This window comes from Podarcis liolepis, assembly GCF_965112155.1.
Source record: "Podarcis liolepis genome assembly, chromosome: Z".
Taxonomy (NCBI): Eukaryota; Metazoa; Chordata; class Lepidosauria; order Squamata; family Lacertidae; genus Podarcis; species Podarcis liolepis.
Genome location: NC_139570.1, coordinates 51,220,972 through 51,235,971, shown reverse-complemented (window position 1 = coordinate 51,235,971; position 15,000 = coordinate 51,220,972). Strand labels below are relative to the sequence as shown.

Genomic DNA, 15,000 nt, shown 5'->3' with positions numbered 1-15,000 from the left:
CTCTCCTTCCTTCCCTACTTCCTTCTTTTGCTTTTCTTTCTTCCTTCCTTCCTCCCTCCTTCCTTCCTTCTTTCTTTTGCTTTTCTTCCATAATTCCTCCCTTCCCTCCTTCCTTCCTTCCTTCCTTCCTTCCTTCCTTCCTTCCTTCCTTCCTTCTCTCCCTCTGTCTCTCCTCTCCTCCCTCCCTCCTTCCTTCCTTCCTTCCTTCCTTCCTTTCCTCCTTCCTTAATTCTTTATTGCTTTCCTTAATTAATTCCCTCTTTCTTTCCCTCCCTCCCTTCCTTCCTTCCTCCCTCTCTTCCTTCCTTCCTTCCTTCCTTCCTTCCTTCCTTCCTTCCTTCCTTCTTTCCCCCTCCTTTCCTCCCTCCTTTCCTCCCTCCTTTCCTCCCTCCTTTACTTCCTTCCTTCCTTCCCTCCCTCCCTCCCTCCTTCCTTAATTCTTTCTTGCTTTCCCTAATTCCCACTTTCCTTCATCCTTCTTTCCTTCCTTCCTTTCCCTTTTTCCCCTTCCTTTTTTCTCTGCTTCGCTCCTTCCTTCCCTCCCTCCTCCCTCCTTTCTTTTCTTCCTTCTTTCCCTCCTCCCTTCTTTCTTACCCATTCCTTCCCTCTCTCCCTCCTTCCTTCCTTTCTTCCCCCACCCTCCTTCCTCCCTCCCTCTCTCTTTCCTTCCTTCCTTTTCTTTCTTTCGTCTTCCTTCCTTCCTTTCCTTCCTCCTTCCCTCCCTCCCTTCCTTCCGTCCTTCCTTCCGTCCTCCCTCCCTCCCTCCCTTCCTTCCCTCCCTCCTTCCTCCCTTCTTTTCTTCCTTCTTTCCCTCCTCCTTTCTTACCCATTCCTTCCCTCTCTCCCTCCTTCCTTCCTTCCTTCTTTACTTCCTTCCTTCCTTCCCTCCCTCCCTCCCTCCTTCCTTAATTCTTTCTTGCTTTCCCTAATTCCCTCTTTCCTTCATCCTTCTTTCCTTCCTTCCTTTCCCTTTTTCCCCTTCCTTTGCTTTGCTCGTTCCTCCCTTTTCTTCCTTCTTTCCCTCCTCCCTTCTTTCTTGCCCATTCCTTCCCTCTCCCTCCTTCTTCCTTCCTTCCTTCCTTCTCCCTCCCTTCTTCCCTTCCTTCCTTCCTTCCTTCCTTCCTTCCTTCTCTCCTTCCTTCCTTCCTTCTTTCTCCCTCATTTCCTTCCTCGTTTCCTTCATTCCTTCCCTCTCTCCCTCTGTCTCTCCTTTCTTCCTTCTCTCTTTCTTTTTTTATTCCTTTCTCCCCCCCTCCTTCCTTCCTTCCCCCTTCCGTTCCTCCCTTCTTCCCTTCCTTCCTTCCTTCCTTCCTTCCTTCCTTCCTTCCTTCCTTCCTTTCTCCCTCCTTTCTCCCCTCCCTCTTTTCCTCCCTTCCTCTCTTCCTTCTTTCCTCCTTCCTCCCTTCTTTCTTTTGCTTTTATTCCTTAATTCCTCCCTTCCCTCCCTCCTTCCTCCCTCCCTCCCTCCCTCCCTCCCATCTTCCCTTCCTTTCTTCTGTCTCCCTTCCTTCCTTCCTTCCTTCCCTCCTCCCTCCCTTCTTTCTTACCCCATTCCTTCCCTCTCTCCCTCCTTCTTCCTTCCTCCCTTCCTTTCTCCTTCCTTCCTTTCTTCCTTCTTTCTTTTGCTTTTCTTCCTTAATTCCTCCCTTCCCTCCTTCCTCCATCATTCCTTCCTTCCTTTCCTCCTTCCTTAATTCTTTCTTGCTTTCCTTAATTAATTCCCTCTTTCCTTCATCTTTCTTTCCTTCTTTCTCTGCCTCTCTGCTTCTCTCCTTCTTCCCTTCCTTCCTGCCTCGCTCCTTCCCTCCCTCCCTTCTTTCTTAGCCCTTTCCTTCCCTCCCTCCTTCCTTCCTTCCTTCCCTCCTCCCTCCCTTCCTTCCCTTTCTCCTTCCTTCCTTCCTTCCTTCATTCTTTCTTGCTTTCATTGATTAATTCCCTCTTTCATCCTTCCTTCCTTCCTTCCTTCCTTCCTTCCTTCCTTCCTTCCTTCCTTCCTTCCCTCTCTCGTTCCTTCCCTTTCCTTCCTTCTTTTTCTCCCTCCCTCCTTCCCTCCTGGCTTCTTCCCTCCTTCCTTCCTTCCCTCCTTCCTTCCTTCCTTCCCGATCTCCCACCGTCTCTCTTTCTTACTTCCTTCTCCCTCTTTCCTCCATCCTTCCCTCCCTCCTTCCTTCCTTCTCTTTTGCTTTTCTTCCTTAATTCCTCCCTTCCCTCCTTCCTTCATCCTTCCTTCCTTCCTTTCCTCCTTCCTTAATTCTTTCTTGCTTTCCTTAATTAATTCCCTCTTTCCTTCATCTTTCCTTCCTTCCCTCCTTCCTTCCGTTTTTCCTTCCTTCTTTCTCTGCCTCTCTGCTTCTCTCCTTCTTTCCTTCCCTCCTCCCTCCTTCCCTCCCTCCCTCCATCTTTCCTTCCTTCCTTTCCTCCTTCCTTAATTCCTTCTTGCTTTCATTGATTAATTCCCTCTTTCATTCTTCCTTCCTTCCTTCCTTCCTTCCTTCCTTCCTTCCTTCCTTCCCTCCCTCCCTCCCTCCCTCCCTCCTTCCTTCCCTTCCCTTCCCTTCCTTCTTTTTCTCCCTCCCTCCTTCCCTCCTTCCTTCTTTCCTCCTTCCTTTTCTCCCTCTCTCCTTCCTTCCTTCCTTCCTTCCTTCCTTCCCTCCTTCCTTCCTTCCTTCCTTTTCTCCCTCTTCCCTCCTTCCTTCCTTCCTTCCTTCCTTTCCCAGAGGCGAAGCTTCCCCATTGGCCGAGACACCGATTTCCGGGTGAGTGATTGACAGGGTCGTCTAGTCCCACCCGCTGGATGATTGACAGGGAAGGCGGGTCGACTGAATGATTGACAGGGAGGGCGGGTCCACTGAATGACTGACAGGGAAGGAATGATGGACAGGGAAGGCGGAGCCAGGGTCCTCTAGTCCCTCCCCCTGAATGATGGACAGGGAAGGCGGGGCCAGGGTCCTCTAGTCTCACCCCCTGAATGATTGACAGGGAAGGCGGAGCCAGGGTCCTCTAGTCCCACCCCCTGAATGATAGACAGGGAAGGCGGAGCCAGGGTCGTCTAGCCCCTCCCCCTGAATGATTGACAGGGAAGGCAGGTCGAATCTCGGAATGATTGACAGGGTAGGAATGATTGACAGGGAAGGCGGGTTGGATCCCAGAATGATTGACAGGGAAGGAATGGTTGACAGGGAAGGCGGAGCCAGCGTCCACTGAATGATTGACAGGGAAGGAATGATTGACAGGGAAGGCGGGTCCAGGGTCCACTGAATGATTGACAGGGAAGGCGGGTCGAATCCCGGGATGATGGACAGGGAAGGAATGATTGACAGGGAAGGCGGGTCCAGGGTCTACTGAATGATTGACAGGGAAGGCGGGTCGAATCCAGGAATGATTGACAGGGAAGGAATGATTGACAGGGAAGGCGGGTCGAATCCCGGAATGATTGACAGGGAAGGAATGATTGACATGGAAGGCGGGGCCAGGGTCCTCTAGTCCCACCCCCTGAATGATTGACAGGGAAGGCGGGTCCAGGGTCCACTGAATGATTGACAGGGAAGGCGGGTCGAATCCCAGAATGATTAACATGGATGGAATGATTGACAGGGAAGGAATGATTGACAGGGAAGGCGGGGCCAGGGTCCTCTAGTCCCACCCCCGGAATGATTGACATGGAAGGCGGGTCTAGCTGAATCCCAGAATGATTGACAGGGAAGGCGGGGCCAGGGTCCTCTAGTCCCACCCCCTGACTGATTGACAGGGAAGGCGGGTCGAATCCCAGAATGATTAACATGGATGGAATGATTGACAGGGAAGGAATGATTGACAGGGAAGGCGGGGCCAGGGTCCTCTAGTCCCACCCCCGGAATGATTGACATGGAAGGCGGGTCCAGGGTCCACTGAATGATTGACAGGGAAGGCGGGCCGAATCCCGGAACGATTAACGTGGATGGAATGATTGACAGGGAAGGAATGATGGACAGGGAAGGCGGGGCCAGGGTCCTGTAGTCCCGCCCCCTGGATGATTGACAGCTTTCCCCTTGCGCCCATTTGACAGGCGGGAAAATCACATTTACGAAGAAGTGGAATGAGGAGGCGGACCTATTTTTCGGCGCTCCGAATAAAGCTTCCCTTTTGGCAATTAATATTTGCCTCGTGTCTTGATTACGATAATAATGATGATAATAATAATAATAATAATAATAATAATAATAATAATAATAATTGCTTCCTTCCTAATCTCCCACCGTCTCTCTTTCTTACTTCCTTCTCCCTCTTTCCTCCTTCCTTCCTTCCTTCCTTCCTTCCTTCCTTCCTTCCTTCCTTCCCTTTCCTTCTTTTTCTCCTTCCTTCCTTCCCTCCCTTTTGCTTCCTTCTTTCTCCCTCCTTTCCTTCCTCCTTTCCTTCCTTCCCTCTTTCCCCCTTCTTTCCTCCCTCTTTCCTTCCTTCCTTCCTTCCCTCCCTCCTCCTTCCTTTTTTCCTTCCTGCTTTCTCTGCCTCTCTGCTTTTCTCCCTCCTTCCTTCCCTGCCTTCTTTTTCTCCCTCCCTCCTTCCTTCCTTTTCTCCTTCCTTTTTCCTTCCTTCCTTCCTTCCTTCCTTCCTTCCTTCCTTCCTTCCTTCCTTTTTCCCCTCCTTCTTTCTTTCCTCCCTCCCTCCCTCCCTCCCTCCCTCCCTTCCCTCCTTCCTTCCTAATCTCCCACCGTCTCTCTTTCTTCCTTCCTTCTCCCTCTTTCCTCCTTCCTTCCTTCCTTCCTTCCTGCCTTCCTTTCTTTTGCTTTTCTTCCTTTATTCCTCCCTTCCCTGCTTCCTTCCTTCTTTCCCTTTCCTTCTTTTTCTCCTTCCTTCCTTCCTTCCTTCCTTCTCTCCCTCCTTCCTTCTTCCTTCCTTCCTTCCTTCCTTCCTTCCTTCCTTCCTTCCTTATCTCTCACCTTCTCTCCTTTCCTTCCTTCTCCCTTTCCTCCATTCTTCCCTCCTTCCTTCCTTTCTTTTGCTTTTCTTCCTTTATTCCTCCCTTTCCTCCTTCCTTCCTTCCTTCCTTCCCTCCTTCCTTCCTAATCTCCCACCGTCTCTTTTTCTTACTTCCTTCTCCCTCTTTCCTCCTTCCTTCCTTCCTTTTGCTTTTATTCCTATATTTCTCCCTTCCCTGCTTCCTTCCTTCCTTCCTCCCTTCCTTCCTTCCTCCCTTCCTCCCTTCCTTCTTTTTCCTTCCTTCCTTCCTTCCTTCTTTCCTCCTTCCTTCCTTCCTTCCTTCCTTCCTTCCTAATCTCCCACCGTCTCTCCTTCTTACTTCCTTCTCCCATTTCCCCTCCATCCTTCCCTTCCTCCTTCCTTCCTGACTTCCTTTCTTTTGCTTTTCTTCCTTTATTCCTCCCTTCCCTGCTTCCTTCCTTCCTTCTTTCCCTTTCCTTCTTTTTCTCCTTCCCTCCTTTTTTCCCCCTTCCTTCCTTCCTTCTCCCTACAAATTTATCTATTTTATTTCCATTTTGAATGCTTTCTTTCAATTATTTCTAGGCCTATTGATTGATTGATGCCACTAATTTATCTCTTTTATTTGATCAATCAAATCCATCAATCAATCAATGAAATAGGCCTCAGTTTCCATAGCAACCAGGGGCGGCCTAGACTTTTCCCCTCCCAAAGCGAAGCCTGAGCTCCATTTGCGGCCTAAATTCATGAAATAAAGCCTTAAAAATGAAAATAAAGTTGATAAATGAGTGGCCTCTTTAAAGCATAAATCAATTAGTTCAATTAATTCATTAATAAGGCCCTGGCGACGCCTCGGTTTCCCTAGCAACCAGGAGCAGCCTACGCTTTTTCCCTCCCAAAACGAGGCCTGAGCTCAATTAATGGCCCTTTGGAAAGCCGAAATACAGGAAATAAACCATGAAAAATAAAAATATCCTAGAGAAATAGAAAATGGAATCAGTCAATCAATCAATCAAATAATCAATCAATCAAATTAGGCCTCGGTTTCCATAGCAACCAGGTGAGGCCTACCCTTTTTCCCTCCCAAAGCGAAGCCTGAGCTCCATTAATGGTCCGTTTTAAAGCGGAAATCAAGGAAATAAATGGAAATAAAAGAGATAAATTATTGACCTGTCAATCAATCAATCAATCAATAAGAAAGGCCTCAGTTTCCATAGCAACCAGTGCGGCCTACCCTTTTCCCCTCACAAAGCGAAGCCTGAGCTCCATTAATGGAGCAGAAATCAAGGAAAGAAACCATGAAAAATAAAATAGATCAATTAGTGGCCTGTTTTGAAGCATAAATTAATCAATCTAATTAACTAATTAAGAAAATAGGCCTCGGTTTCCATGGCAACCAGGTGCGGCCTGGACTTTCCCCCTCAAAAGCGAAGCCTGAGCTCCATTAATTAAGTGAAAAATCAAGGAAATAAAGTTAAAAATGGAAAAAAGAGATAAATTAGTGGCCTGTCAATCAATCAAATCAATCAATCAATCAATCAATCAATAAAAAAGGCCTCGGTTTCCGTAGCAACCAGTGCGGCCTACCCTTTTCTCCTCCCAAAGCGAAGCCTGAGCTCCATTAATGGTCCCTTTTCAAGCAAATATAAATGAAAGAAAGCATGAAAAATAGAAATAAAAGAGATAAATTAGTGGCATCAATCAATCAATCAATCAATCCATAGCAACCAGGTGCGGCCTACTCTTTTCCCCTCCCAAAGCGAAGCCTGAGCTCAATTAATGGTCCGTTTTAAAGCGGAAATAAATTAAAAATGGAAATAAAAGAGATAAAATAGTGGCCTGTCAATCAATTAAATCAATCAATCAATAAAATAGGCCTCAGTTTCCATAGCAACCAGGTGCGGCCTACGCTTTTTTCCTCGCAAAACGAAGCCTGAGCTCAATTAATGGTCCGTTTTCAAGCGGAAATCAAGGAAATAAAGCGTGAAAAATGGAAATAAAAGAGATAAATGAGGGGCATCCATCAATCAATCAATCAATCAAATAGGCCTCAGTTTGATTGATTGATTGATTTATGCCACGTTTATCTATTTTATATCCATTTTTAATGCTTTATTTCAATTATTTCTAGTCCTATTGATTGATTGATTGATGGATGCCACGAATTTATCTCTTTTATTTTATCAGTCAAATCAATCAATCAATCAATCAATCAATCAATAAAGCGAAGCCTGAGCTCAATTAATGGTCCGTTTTCAAGCAAATATAAATGAAATAAAGGATGAAAAATGGAAATAAAAGAGATAAATTAGTGGCATGCATCAATCAATCAATCAATCAAATAGGCCTCGGTTTCCGTAGCAACCAGGTGCGGCCTACTCTTTTCACCTCACAAAGCGAAGCCTGAGCTCCATTAATGGTCCGTTTTAAAGCGGAAATCAAGGAAATAAAGTTAAAAATCAAGGAAATAAAAGAGATAATTAGTGCTCTGTCAATCAATCAAATCAATCAATCAATCAATAAAATAGGCCTCGGTTTCCATAGCAACCAGTGCGGCCTACCCTTTTCTCCTCACAAAGCGAAGCCTGAGCTCCATTAATAAAGCGTTAAAAATGAAAATAAAAGAGATAAATTAGTGGCCTGTCAATCAATCAAATCAATCAATCAATCAATCAATTAAAAAAGGCCTCGGTTTCCGTAGCAACCAGTGCGGCCTACACTTTTCTCCTCCCAAAGCGAAGCCTGAGCTCAATTAATGGTCCGTTTTAAAGCGGAAATCAAGGAAACAAAGCGTTCAAAATGGAAATAAAAGAGATAAATGAGTGGCCTGTCAATCAAATCAATCAATCAATCAAATAGGCCTCAGTTTCCGTAGCAACCAGGTGCGGCCTACCCTTTTCCCCTCCCAAAGCGAAGCCTGAGCTCAATTAATGGTCCGTTTTCAAGCGGAAATCAAGGAAATCAAGCGTTCAAAATGGAAATAAAAGAGATAAATGAGTGATTGATTTATCGATTTATTGATTTATCTAATTTATCTATTTTATTCCCATTTTTAATGCATTTTCATTTATTTCTGCTTTTAATGGACCACTAATTTAGCTCAGGCTTCGTTTTTGAGGGGGGGAAGTGTAGGCCGCAGTCTGGTTGCTAGGGGAAACCGAGGCCTATTTTGTTAATTAATTAATTAACTTGATTAATTTATGCTTCAAACAGGCCGCTAATTGATCTATTTTAATTTTAATAGTTTATTTCATTAATTTCTGCTTGAAAAACGGACCACTAATTTAGCTCAGGCTTCGTTTTTGAGGGGGATAAGTGTAGGCCGTGACTGGTTGCTAGGGAAACCGAGGCCTATTTTACCAATTAATTAATTAACTTGATTAATTGCTGCTTCAAACAGGCCATTAATTGATCTATTTTAATTTTAATGGTTTGTTTCATTTATTTCTGCTTGAAAAACGGACCACTAATTTAGCTCAGGCTTCGTTTTTTGAGCGGAAAAGCGTAGGCCGTACTTGGTTGCTAGGGAAACCGAGGCCTATTTAGTTAATTAATTAATTAACTTGATTAATTTATGCTTCAAACAGGCCACTAATTGATCTATTTTAATTTTCATGGTTAATTTCATTTATTTCTCCATTAATGGAGCTCAGGCTTCGTTTCCTGAGGGAGAAAGCGTAGGCCGCACCTGGTTGCTAGGGAAACCGAGGCCTATTTAATTAATTAACTAATTAAATTGATTAATTTATGCTTTAAACAGGCCACTAATTGATCTGTTTTAATTTTCATGCTTTATTTCATTTATTTCTCCTTGAAAACGGACCACTAATTTAGCTCAGGCTTCGTTTTTTGAGGGGAAAAGCGTAGGCCGCAGTCTGGTTGCTAGGGAAACCGAGGCCTATTTAGTTAATTAATTAATCAACTTGATTAATTTATGCTTCAAACAGGCCACTAATTAATTTTAATGGTTTATTTCATTTATTTCTGCTTGAAAAACGGACCATTAATCGAGCTCAGGCTCCGTTTTCTGAGGGAAAAAGCATAGGCCGCACCTGGTTGCTAGGGAAACCGAGGCCTATTTTATTAATTAATTAATTAAATTGATTAATTTATGCTTTAAACAGGCCGCTAATTGATCTATTTTAATTTTCATGGTTTATTTCATTTATTTCTCCATTAATGGAGCTCAGGCTTCGCTTCTTGAGGGGAAAAGCGTAGGCCGCAGTCTGGTTGCTAGGGGAAACCGAGGCCTAATTAGTTAATTAATTAATTAACTTGATTAATTTATGCTTTAAACAGGCCACTAATTGATCTGTTTTAATTTTCATGGTTTATTTCATTTATTTCTCCATTAATGGAGCTCAGGCTTCGTTTCCTGAGGGGAAAAGCGTAGGCCGCAGTCTGGTTGCTAGGGAAACCGAGGCCTATTTTATCAATTAATTAATTAATTTGATTAATTGATGCTTCAAACAGGCCACTAATTGATCTATTTTAATTTTAATGGTTTATTTCATTTATTTCTGCTTGAAAAACGGACCACTAATTTAGCTCAGGCTTCGTTTTTGAAGGCGATAAGTGTAGGCCGTGACTGGTTGCCAGGGAAACCGAGGCCTATTTTGTTAATTAATTAATTAATTAACTTGATTAATTTATGCTCCAAACAGGCCACTAATTAATTTTAATGGTTTATTTCATTTATTTCTGCTTGAAAACGGACCACTAATTTAGCTCAGGCTTCGTTTTTGAAGGGGATAAGTGTAGGCCGCAGTCTGGTTGCTAGGGAAACCGAGGCCTATTTAATTAATTAATTCATTAATTTGATTAATTGATACTTCAAACAGGCCACTAATTGAATTATTTTAATTTTAATGGTTTATTTCATTTATTTCTGCTTTTAATGGGCCACTAATTTAGCTCAGGCTTCGCTTCGTGAGGGAAAAAGCGTAGGCCGCAGTCTGGTTGCTAGGGAAACCGAGGCCTAATTAATTAATTAATCAATTAACTTGATTAATTTCATGCTTCAAACAGGCCACTAATTGATCTGTTTTAATTTTCATGGTTTATTTCATTTATTTCTCCATTAATGGAGCTCAGGCTTCGTTTTCTGAGGGAAAAAGCGTAGGCCGCACCTGGTTGCCAGGGAAACCGAGGCCTATTTAGTTAATTAATTAATTAACTTGATTAATTTTATGCTTGAAACAGGCCACTAATTAATCTGTTTTAATTTTCATGGTTTATTTCATTTATATCTCCATTAATGGAGCTCAGGCTTCGCTTCTTGAGGGAAAAAGCGTAGGCCGCAGTCTGGTTGCTAGGGAAACCGAGGCCTATTTTGTTAATTAATTAATCAATTTGATTAATTTACGCTTCAAACAGGCCACTAATTGATCTATTTTCATTTTCATGGTTTATTTCATTAATTTCTGCTTGAAAAACGGACCACTAATTTAGCTCAGGCTTCGTTTTTGAGGGGGATAAGTGTAGGCCGCAGTCTGGTTGCCATGGAAACCGAGGCCTATTTTGTTATAAATAAATTAATCTAATTAATTAGTTAATTAATTAGATTAATTTATGCTTCAAACAGGCCACTAATTGATCTATTTTCATTTTAATGGTTTATTTCATTGATTTCTGCTTGAAAAACGGACCACTAATTTAGCTCAGGCTTCGTTTTTTGAGGGAAAAAGCGTAGGCCGCAGTCTGGTTGCCATGGAAACCGAGGCCTCTTTTGTTATAAATAAATGAATCTAATTAATTAGTTAATTAATTAGATTAATTTATGCTTCAAACAGGCCACTAATTGATCTGTTTTAATTTTCATGGTTTATTTCATTGATTTCTGCTTGAAAACGGACCACTAATTTAGCTCAGGCTTCGTTTTCTGAGGGAAAAAAGCGTAGGCCGCCGTCTGGTTGCCATGGAAACCGAGGCCTCTTTTGTTATAAATAAATCAATCTAATTAATTAGTTAATTAATTAGATTAATTGATGCTTCAAACAGGCCACTAATTAATTTTAATGGTTTATTTCATTTATTTCTCCATTAATGGAGCTCAGGCTTCGCTTTCTGAGGGAAAAAGCGTAGGCCGCAGCGTGGTTGCTAGGCAGCCGTCGCTATGGCGACCTGTGACGTCAGAAAAGGCCTGTTTTCTCCGCTTAAAGCTTTTATTTCATTTCATTTCTGCTTGAAAATCGCCCCTAATTTAGCTCAGGCTTCATTTCTTAAGGGAAAAAGTCCAGGCCGCGCCTTGTTGCTAGGCAACCGACGCGTTGCCAAGGACGGAAGAACGCTCAGGCGTCCGGGTTGCTAGGCAACCGACGCGTTGCTAAGGACGCGCTTACGACGTCACGACGCTCAGGCTTCGCATTTTGAGACTAGTCCCGCGCCAAGCAACCAATCAGAGGCCTCCTTTCCGGCCCTGTCGAGCGGCCATTGGCTGGTTGGCGGTGAAAGGCGGGGCTAAAGCTCCGGCGGACCAATGGGGAGAGGAAATACAAGGCGTGGAATGGGGAGGGTGGGCGGGCTGGGAAGCGACCAATGGGAAGCGCCCGACGGACGATGGATAAGGCGGCGGACCAATAGGCGTCGAGCTGAGGGAAGGCCGAGCGACGGTCGGCTCGCTGAGGGGAAAAGAGCGCCGATAAATGAGCGGCGCCGCCGGCGCTGAGCGAAAGGAGCTGCGACCAATCAGCAGCCTCGCGGAGGCGGGGAAACGTCGCTCCATTGAGTCCCATTGGTGGGCTGGCGCGGAAGGGGCCAATGGGAAGCGCCCGTCTGCCGAGGAGGCGTGACGGACAAGGCCGCGGCCCAAACGGCTCGCGAGGGAAAAGAGCGCCGACCAATCAGCGGCGCCGCCGGTGCTGAGGGACCAATGAGCAGAGGCAGGGAAACGGCGCTGCATTGAGCGGTGGAACGGGCCAATGGGAATCGCCCCTCGGCGGAGGAGGCGTGACGGACAAGGCCGCGGCCCACTCGGCGCCGAGTTGAGGGAAGGACGCTCCAATCAGGAGCAACGGTCGGCTGGCGAGGGGAAAGAGCGCCGACCAATGAGCGGCGCCGCCCGCGCTGAGGGACCAATGAGCAGAGGCGGGGAAACGGCGCTGCGTTGAGCGGTGGGCGGGCGCGGAGGAGGCGTGACGGACAGGGACGCCGCCCAATCGGTGCCGACTTGAGGGAAGGACGCTCCAATCAGGAGCCGGCTAGGCCGAGCAACGGTCGGCAGCGAGGGAAAGGAGAGCCGACCAATGAGCGGCGCCGCCGGCGCTGAGGGAAAGGAGCGTCGACCAATGAGCAGCCTCGCGGAGGCGGGGAAACGGCGCTCCATCGAGGGGGCGTGACGGACAAGGCCGCGGCCCAATCGGCGTCGAGGTGCGGGAGCCGCGCTCCAATCCGCAGCCGCCAATGAACAAAGGAGGGTTATTCCGCGCGACCAATCGCCTCCCGCGCGCCGCGGCCGTTGGCCAATCCGCGCTCGAGTCTGGCCGGGTATAAAAGCCGGCGCCCGTTGCCGGGACGCCGCCAGTCTCTCCGGCGCGTCGAGCGGGCAGCATCTCTAGCTAAGAAGCCGCGTTAAAGAACCGGGAGAATAACCGACAAAGATGAGGGAGATTGTGCATTTGCAAGCCGGCCAGTGCGGCAACCAAATCGGCGCCAAGGTGGAAAGAAGGAGAATCTGGGGAAAAATAACCGATAGTTAATTAATTAATAATTATTAATTAATAATTATCAATGGATCGTTAATCAATTATCAATGGATCGTTCATTAATGATCAATGGATTGTTAGTTAATTATCAATGCATCGTTCATTAATTATCAATTGAGAATTATCAATTGATTGTTAATTATCAATGGATTGTTAATTAATGATCAATGGATCGTTCATTAATTACCAATCGTTCATTAATTATCAATGGATCATTAATTACCAATGGATCGTTCATTAATTACCGATGGATCGTTAATTGATTATCAATTGATCGTTAATTAATTATCAATTGATTTAATTAGTACAATGACGGATAATTATTAGTTGATTAATTAATACAATCATTAAGACAATTAATGTAATATAATTGTCGCCAAGGTGGAAGGAGAATTGAAAAAGAATTATCGATTATTCGTTAATGAAATCGTTACTAATTAATACATACAATGATTAATCAGTAATACAATTCGTATAATATAATAACGAGGGGGAATCGGGGCGCCAAGGTGGAAGGAGAATTGAGAAATAATTATTCATTAATTAAATAATTATTAATTAAATAATATGTACAATAATTAATCATTAATGAAATTCACATAATATAATAACGGGGAATTGAGGGGTGGGGGAGGAAGGAATTAAATAATCCTTATTAATTATGATTATTCCGCCAAGGATTAGGAGGCAATTTAAGAATTAATTGATTAATAGTGATCCATTAATGTAATAATAATCATAATAATAATAATAGTAAGGGGGGAATTGATTAAAAATCGGCGCCAAGGTGGAAGGAGAATTGAAAAATAATCAATAATTTATTAATTATTAATTAATACAATAATTATTCATTCATACAATTAATATATAATAACGAGGGGGAATTGGGGGGAGGAAGGAATTAAATAATCATTATTAATTATGATTAATCCACCAAGGACTAGGAGACAATTTAAGAATTAATTAATAATGATCCATTAATGTAATAATAATTAATAATTGTAAGGGGGGAAGGGATTAAAAATTGGCGCCAAGGTGGAAGGAGAATTGAAAAATAATGAATTAATACAATAATTAATCATTAATACAATTAATATAATGAGGGGGAAGGAATCATGATTATTCCACCAAGGGTTAGGGTGATTAGGAGGAGATTTAAGAATTAATTAATTAATGGTGATCCATTAATGTAATAATAATTAATGGGGGAAAGGAATTAAAAATTGGCGCCAAGGTGGAAGGAGAATTGAAAACTATTTATTTATTTATTATTACAATAGTTAATCATTAAAACAATATAATAACGAGGGGGAATTGAGGGGGGGGGAAGGAATCAAAGAATCGTTATTAATTATGATTATTCCACTAAAGATTAGGCGGCATTTTAAGAATTAATTAATAATGATCCATTAATGTAATAATAATAATAGTAAGGGGGGAAGGGATTAAAAATCGGTTGAAAAATCAGTTGAAATTGGTTGAAAAATTGGTTGAAAAATCAGAATTAATAAGGATTATTGGGAGGAGATCTAAGAATTAATTAATTAATAATTATCCATTAGTATAATAATTAATAATAAGGGGGAGGGATTAAAAATCAGCGCCAAGGTTGAACAATCATAATTAATAAGGATTATTGGGAGGAGATCTAAGAATTAATTAATAATTATCCATTAATATAATAATAATAAGGGGGGAGGGATTAAAAATCGGCGCCAAGGTGGAACTATCATAATTAATAAGGATTGTTGGGAGGAGATCTAAGAATTAATAATTATCCATTAATATAATAATTAATAATAAGGGGGAGGGATTAAAAATCGGCGCCGAGGTTGAACAATCACAATTAATAAGGATTATTAGGAGATTTAAGAATTAATTAATAATTATCCATTAATATAATAATTGATAATAAGGGGGAGGGATTAAAAATCGGCGCCAAGGTTGAACAATCATAATAAGGATTATTAGGAGATGTAAGAATTAATTAATTAATAATTATCCATTAATATAATAATAATAAGGGGGGAGGGATTAAAAATCGGCGCCAAGGTGGAACTATAATTAATAAGGATTGTTGGGAGGAGATCTAAGAATTAATAATTATCCATTAATATAATAATTAATAATAAGGGGGAGGGATTAAAAATCAGCGCCAAGGTTGAACAATCACAATTAATAAGGATTATTAGGAGATTTAAGAATTAATTAATAATTATCCATTAATATAATGATTAATAATAAGGGGGAGGGATTAAAAATCAGCGCCAAGGTTGAACAATCATAATAAGGATTATTAGGAGATCTAAGAATTCATTAATAATTATCCATTAATATAATAATTGATAATAAGGGGGAGGGATTAAAAATCAGCGCCAAGGTT

The 15,000-nt window shown here is 43.0% G+C and overlaps 2 protein-coding genes across 2 annotated transcripts in view; both read left to right on the top strand.

Moving 5' to 3' along the window:
* The window catches only part of LOC310697922 (uncharacterized protein), a gene marked incomplete at its 5' end in the record, with an annotated part of 22,185 nt that extends 18,052 nt beyond the window's left edge, over positions 1–4,133 (top strand). Inside the window, 2 exons of the mRNA XM_083484524.1 lie at positions 2,718–2,756; positions 4,046–4,133. Coding sequence (XP_083340650.1) covers positions 2,718–2,756; positions 4,046–4,079 — 73 coding nt within the window. The 3' untranslated portion in view covers positions 4,080–4,133. The remainder of the gene's footprint in view (positions 1–2,717; positions 2,757–4,045) is intronic.
* Positions 4,134–12,434: 8,301 nt separating this feature from the next.
* TUBB4B (tubulin beta 4B class IVb) overlaps positions 12,435–15,000 on the top strand; it is a 19,715-nt gene continuing 17,149 nt past the window's right edge. Inside the window, exon 1 of the mRNA XM_083484488.1 lies at positions 12,435–12,569. Coding sequence (XP_083340614.1) covers positions 12,513–12,569 — 57 coding nt within the window. The 5' untranslated portion in view covers positions 12,435–12,512. The remainder of the gene's footprint in view (positions 12,570–15,000) is intronic.